Genomic DNA, 7,500 nt, shown 5'->3' on the forward strand with positions numbered 1-7,500 from the left:
TTAAGATTTACTGTATGCTTTGTGTTCTCATTGTTAGTTTAAATACTACATTTACTCACTTTTTACTGTTTACACCCAGATCTCACAAGAAAATGGATTTCCATGACTTTTCCATGACTGATGTTCTTCTGTTATTTGATCGATGGCATGTTATGGTATTGTTATCGATGCAGGATCTTGAGACTGGAAACACGTGAAGTCATGAACCCAGACCCGTCTAGAACACATGAGATGTGATTCCAATGGAATGTGTGGCACAACAAATATGTCAACCAACTTCATTGGTGTGACCATCTAGAATAATACGCTGCATGATCATATGATCATATAACACAGGGTCCATTCTGCTGCTCGTACCTTTACCTTAGATACTAACTAACCATACTTCTACTGGAGTTACCTTTTGAATGCAGACTTTGACTGGAGGAGTATTCATGCTGTGCATCTTCCACATCTCACCTCTTCACTGCTGTAGTAGCATCACATGCTATGCTAGCTTCTGATGTTAAAGAGGGATGTAGAGACTAAAGCCAGCAGCTGATCTCTGAGAGCTGTTGGTGAGGTGGTTCCCTCCAACGGGCCTGTGGACTGTTCTCATCCTGAGAGCAACACACAAGCGCCAGCTGCTAGCTTAGCAACACACAAGCACCAGCTGCTAGCTTAGCAACACACAAGCACCAGCTGCTAGCTTAGCAACACACATGCACCCAGCTGCTAGCTTAGCAACACACATGCACCCAGCTGCTAGCTTAGCAACACACATGCACCAGCTGCTAGCTTAGCAACACACATCCCTCTGTTGGTCACATCCCTCCTGTTGGTCACATCCCTCCTGTTGGTCACATCCCTCGGTTGGTCACATCCCTCTGTTGGTCACATCCCTTTGTTGGTCACATCCCTCTGTTGGTCACATCCCTCTGTTGGTCACATCCCTCCTGTTGGTCACATCCCTCCTGTTGGTCACATCCCTCCTGTTGGTCACATCCCTCCTGTTGGTCACATCCCTCTGTTGGTCACATCCCTCCTGTTGGTCACATCCCTCCTGTTGGTCACATCCCTCCTGTTGGTCACATCCCTCTGTTGGTCACATCCCTTTGTTGGTCACATCCCTTTGTTGGTCACATCCCTCCTGTTGGTCACATCCCTCCTGTTGGTCACATCCCTCCTGTTGGTCACATCCTCCTGTTGGTCACATCCCTCCTGTTGGTCACATCCCTCCTGTTGGTCACATCCCTCTGTTGGTCACATCCCTCCTGTTGGTCACATCCCTCCTGTTGGTCACATCCCTCGGTTGGTCACATCCCTTTGTTGGTCACATCCCTTTGTTGGTCACATCCCTCCTGTTGGTCACATCCCTCTGTTGGTCACATCCCTCTGTTGGTCACATCCCTCTGTCACATCCCTCCTGTTGGTCACATCTGTTGGTCACATCTGTTGGTCACATCCCTCCTGTTGGTCACATCCCTCCTGTTGGTCACATCCCTCCTGTTGGTCACATCCCTCTGTTGGTCACATCCCTCCTGTTGGTCACATCCCTCGGTTGGTCACATCCCTCTGTTGGTCACATCCCTTTGTTGGTCACATCCCTCCTGTTGGTCACATCCCTCTGTTGGTCACATCCCTCTGTTGGTCACATCCCTCTGTCACATCCCTCCTGTTGGTCACATCTGTTGGTCACATCTGTTGGTCACATCCCTCCTGTTGGTCACATCCCTCTGTTGGTCACATCCCTCCTGTTGGTCACATCCCTCCTGTTGGTCACATCCCTCTGTTGGTCACATCCCTCCTGTTGGTCACATCCCTCCTGTTGGTCACATCCCTCCTGTTGGTCACATCTGTTGGTCACATCTGTTGGTCACATCCCTCCTGTTGGTCACATCCCTCTGTCACATCCCTCCTGTTGGTCACATCTGTTGGTCACATCTCTCCTGTTGGTCACATCCTCCTGTTGGTCACATCCCTCCTGTTGGTCACATCCCTCCTGTTGGTCACATCCCTCCTGTTGGTCACATCCCTCCTGTTGGTCACATCCCTCTGTTGGTCACATCCCTCTGTTGGTCACATCCCTCTGTCACATCCCTCCTGTTGGTCACATCCCTCCTGTTGGTCACATCCCTCCTGTTGGTCACATCCCTCTGTTGGTCACATCCCTCCTGTTGGTCACATCCCTCCTGTTGGTCACATCCCTCTGTTGGTCACATCCCTCTGTTGGTCACATCCCTCCTGTTGGTCACATCCCTCCTGTTGGTCACATCTGTTGGTCACATCTGTTGGTCACATCCCTCCTGTTGGTCACATCCCTCTGTCACATCCCTCCTGTTGGTCACATCTGTTGGTCACATCCCTCCTGTTGGTCACATCCCTCCTGTTGGTCACATCCCTCCTGTTGGTCACATCCCTCTGTTGGTCACATCCCTCCTGTTGGTCACATCCCTCCTGTTGGTCACATCCCTCCTGTTGGTCACATACATCTGTTGGTCACATACATCTGTCACATCCCTCCTGTTGGTCACATCCCTCCTGTTGGTCACATCCCTCCTGTTGGTCACATCCCTCCTGTTGGTCACATCTGTTGGTCACATCTGTTGGTCACATCCCTCCTGTTGGTCACATCCCTCCTGTTGGTCACATCTGTTGGTCACATCCCTCCTGTTGGTCACATCCCTCCTGTTGGTCACATCCCTCCTGTTGGTCACATCCCTCCTGTTGGTCACATCCCTCTGTTGGTCACATCCCTCCTGTTGGTCACATCCCTCCTGTTGGTCACATCCCTCCTGTTGGTCACATACATCTGTTGCTCACATACATCTGTCACATCCCTCCTGTTGGTCACATCCCTCCTGTTGGTCACATCCCTCCTGTTGGTCACATCCCTCCTGTTGGTCACATCCCTCCTGTTGGTCACATCCCTCCTGTTGGTCACATCCCTCCTGTTGGTCACATCCTCCTGTTGGTCACATCCTCCTGTTGGTCACATCCCTCCTGTTGGTCACATCCCTCTGTTGGTCACATCCTGTCCCTTACAGCTAGAGGGCTGTCTTTAATAACGCTAGCAAAGAGTTCAGGTCCATATCTTTGCAGATGATGTTCCTGTGAATGCCTCATGCTTACTGAACGTGACGTTACGTAAATACAAGACGAGCTCAAAGGTTCTCCCGCCTCTTCTCTCCTTCCAGAAAATAGTGAAGGCAGGAGACAAGGACCTGGACGGACAGCTGGACTTTGGGGAGTTTGTTCATTACCTCAAAGACCACGAGAAGAAGCTGCGTCTGGTCTTCAAAAGCCTGGACAAGAAGAACGATGGTGAGGAATCCTGTGCCGCAGGACCTTTATGCTGCGTTCACACCAAGCGCAGCGCTAATGTTACTTGCGCCTGAAAGGGGCCGTGGCTTATCTCCGTAAAACAGTTACCGTTTCCTCCATCCACCATGGAAAAAACCACTAGTTCATTACAGATAATGACTCGTTAATGACGTGTTCTTAACGGTACATTAGTTTGTGCGCCTTTTGGCCTTCAGGAGAATAAAAGAGTGAATGTCTTTCTTGTGCTCGGGGCTCTCGCTCCATCTGAGGAGGCTCAGACCTACGGAGACTAGAACAAAACTTTCGCTGATGACGCGTCCTGACAGTTCACTGTGATGAGCATCAAGAGGAGATCAGCCTCCCTTTTAATCTGTAGGCTCCAGCTGATGGGAACACCATGACGTCATTTAGTCAGACTGCACAGAGCTTCTCACTCAGAGGACAGGATGCAGTACAGCTGTTCTACCAGCAGAGTTCTGCTCACCTGCCTAGTGAACTGACTTCATGCCTGAAACCTTTCATCTTTGATTAATGACAGTTCTTTACCTCTGTGCTGCAGGGAGGATCGACTCTCAGGAGATCATGCAGTCTCTGCGTGATCTGGGAGTGAGCATCTCTGAGGAGCAGGCCGAGAAGATCCTCAAGAGGTGAGCAAGAGTCACTGTGAGTGTGTGTGTGTGTGTGTGTGTGTGTGTGTGTGTGTGTGTGTGTGTGTGTGTGTGTGTGTGTGTGTGTGTTCCATGGTCCTACATTACTTAACAGAAAGACACTGTAAAAAATGTACGATTAATTATCCTTAAAATGCTAAATGAATTTATCGACATGCTAATGACAAAAAACACATTGAAGGACGACTGACTACTTTTACAGAACAGCATTTCTTTATTATCATGAACAAGACAAATGTGTTAAATGTTACCTCACATTAAAAGTACAATTACATTTAGAATATATTCACATAAATACATTACCATTAAATGCATCACGTTAATGTACAGCATTAAAATGAATCATTTTAATGGCAAACTTAAATTGTAAACCTACAGACTTACTCTTCATGGTCAAATACAGAAGATATCCTGCAGAATAGGTTCCCTAACACTCAGCTATGAGAAGGGAAGTGATCCTCTAACCTCCTGTCTCCCTCTCTCTCTGCTGCTCAGAATCAGGAGGGGTCATGTCGTGGCCCCTGTCCGGTAGTAAGTAGTCCTCTAGTGACCAGTCTGTCACCAGCTGCTCTGTTCTTCAGCTATACACGCTGTGATGATACGGTGGCTAGGTGCTGATGCACGTGAGCAGATCACTTGTTCTTTTACTGAAACTGTCCATGGTTTGCTTTCCCTCCCAGTATGGATAAGAACGGCACCATGACGATCGACTGGGCCGAGTGGAGGGATTACCACCTGCTGCACCCAGCGGGCAACATCCCCGAGATCATCCTCTACTGGAAGCACTCCACGGTAGATCACTCTCTTCTTCCTCTACTAGAAGCACTCCACAGTAGATAACACTCTCTTCTTCCTCTACTAGAAGCACTCCACGGTAGATCACTCTCTCTTCTTCTACTAGAAGCACTCCACAGTAGATCACTCTCTCTTCTTCTACTAGAAGCACTCCACGGTAGATCACTCTCTCTTCTATTAGAAGCACTCCACAGTAGATCACTCTCTCTTCTTCTACTAGAAGCACTCCACGGTAGATCACTCTCTTCCTCTACTAGAAGCACTCCACAGTAGATCACTCTCTCTTCTTCTACTAGAAGCACTCCACGGTAGATCACTCTCTCTTCTTCTACTAGAAGCACTCCACAGTAGATCACTCTCTCTTCTATTAGAAGCACTCCACAGTAGATCACTCTCTCTTCTTCTACTAGAAGCACTCCACGGTAGATCACTCTCTCTTCTTCTACTAGAAGCACTCCACAGTAGATCACTCTCTCTTCTTCTACTAGAAGCACTCCACAGTAGATCACTCTCTCTTCTTCTACTAGAAGCACTCCACAGTAGATAACACTCTCTTCTTCCTCTACTAGAAGCACTCCACGGTAGATCACTCTCTCTTCTTCTACTAGAAGCACTCCACAGTAGATAACACTCTCTTCTTCCTCTACTAGAAGCACTCCACGGTAGATCACTCTCTCTTCTTCTACTAGAAGCACTCCACAGTAGATCACTCTCTCTTCTTCTACTAGAAGCACTCCACGGTAGATCACTCTCTCTTCTATTAGAAGCACTCCACAGTAGATCACTCTCTCTTCTTCTACTAGAAGCACTCCACGGTAGATCACTCTCTTCCTCTACTAGAAGCACTCCACAGTAGATCACTCTCTCTTCTTCTACTAGAAGCACTCCACGGTAGATCACTCTCTCTTCTTCTACTAGAAGCACTCCACAGTAGATCACTCTCTCTTCTATTAGAAGCACTCCACAGTAGATCACTCTCTCTTCTTCTACTAGAAGCACTCCACGGTAGATCACTCTCTCTTCTTCTACTAGAAGCACTCCACAGTAGATCACTCTCTCTTCTTCTACTAGAAGCACTCCACAGTAGATCACTCTCTCTTCTATTAGAAGCACTCCACAGTAGATCACTCTCTCTTCTTCTACTAGAAGCACTCCACAGTAGATAACACTCTCTTCTTCTATTAGAAGCACTCCACGGTAGATCACTCTCTCTTCTTCTACTAGAAGCACTCCACAGTAGATCACTCTCTCTTCTTCTACTAGAAGCACTCCACGGTAGATCACTCTCTTCCTCTACTAGAAGCACTCCACAGTAGATCACTCTCTCTTCTTCTACTAGAAGCACTCCACGGTAGATCACTCTCTCTTCTTCTACTAGAAGCACTCCACAGTAGATCACTCTCTCTTCTTCTACTAGAAGCACTCCACAGTAGATCACTCTCTCTTCTATTAGAAGCACTCCACAGTAGATAACACTCTCTTCTTCTTCTTCTACTAGAAGCACTCCACAGTAGATCACTCTCTCTTCTATTAGAAGCACTCCACAGTAGATCACTCTCTCTTCTTCTACTAGAAGCACTCCACGGTAGATCACTCTCTCTTCTATTAGAAGCACTCCACAGTAGATCACTCTCTCTTCTTCTACTAGAAGCACTCCACGGTAGATCACTCTCTCTTCTATTAGAAGCACTCCACAGTAGATCACTCTCTCTTCTTCTACTAGAAGCACTCCACAGTAGATCACTCTCTCTTCTTCTACTAGAAGCACTCCACAGTAGATAACACTCTCTTCTTCTTCTATTAGAAGCACTCCACAGTAGATCACTCTCTCTTCTTCTACTAGAAGCACTCCACAGTAGATCACTCTCTCTTCTTCTACTAGAAGCACTCCACAGTAGATAACACTCTCTTCTTCTTCTACTAGAAGCACTCCACAGTAGATCACTCCCAGTGTCTTTGAGTGGCAATGCGTGAGAAGTGGAAGAGTTGCAGAAGGACATTCTAACTGATGTAACCAGTAAAGTATCTTTGGACACGTTACTGGTTACATCAGTTAGAGTGTTTGTTGTTGGTCATATTCGTTTCAACTTGAAGGACTTCTATCAAAGTCAAACAAGATGAACGAGCTCTGAACAGGAGGTCCTGAGTCTGAGTTCAGTTTAACACCTTTTGGTTTCTTGTTGTAACAATATACAAGTTATGGTGTTGAAACCAGATGTGCTGGCTTTGCGTGGTAAAGCTGGAACCCAGTGGTCTTACAGTAGATACTAGCACTAAGTGCTGGAGCTTTGACCTCTCCAGACCCTGAAGGGCCATAGGAGCATTCAGAGGAAGCCATTGCCTAGTTTGTAACTGCAGATGTAAGTCATTAAAGTACTGGTAAATGTTTAAGTATGACTTGCAATAATAATACTGCATAATTAGATAAGCCCGGCTCTGCCACTGGTACAGCACAAGCCTCTTTCTTGCATCCACGCTTCCTTCACTCGAGTCTTTTCCTTGAAACCATTCAAGGAGAGGAAATGAGGAAACATGTTTCAAGAGAAATTAACCGTTTGTTTCTAATGACGCAGATCAGCTGTCATCGGCTTCAACAGCTGGAGAGACTATTGATCACTGTACTAATAAGTATTAGCACAGTGATCAATAGTGGTGCTTCTGTGCGAGCAGCTGACCAATGAGAGTCTTGGATGTACCACTAAGGCTAAGACTTCCTCCTCAGATCTTTGACGTT

General features: G+C 47.0%; 1 protein-coding gene across 1 annotated transcript in view; it reads left to right on the forward strand.

Annotated features, from left to right (window-relative positions):
- slc25a25b (solute carrier family 25 member 25b) overlaps positions 1 to 7,500 on the forward strand; it is a gene marked incomplete at both ends in the record, with an annotated part of 21,551 nt that overhangs the window by 4,864 nt on the left and 9,187 nt on the right. Inside the window, 5 exons of the mRNA XM_079234852.1 lie at positions 3,177 to 3,303; positions 3,863 to 3,950; positions 4,467 to 4,502; positions 4,652 to 4,763; positions 7,489 to 7,500. The exon at positions 7,489 to 7,500 is cut by the window's right edge and continues 147 nt beyond it. Of these exons, the coding sequence (XP_079090978.1) occupies positions 3,177 to 3,303; positions 3,863 to 3,950; positions 4,467 to 4,502; positions 4,652 to 4,763; positions 7,489 to 7,500 (375 nt within the window). The remainder of the gene's footprint in view (positions 1 to 3,176; positions 3,304 to 3,862; positions 3,951 to 4,466; positions 4,503 to 4,651; positions 4,764 to 7,488) is intronic.

This window comes from Taurulus bubalis (assembly GCF_910589615.1).
Source record: "Taurulus bubalis genome assembly, chromosome: 19".
Lineage (NCBI taxonomy): Eukaryota > Metazoa > Chordata > Actinopteri > Perciformes > Cottidae > Taurulus > Taurulus bubalis.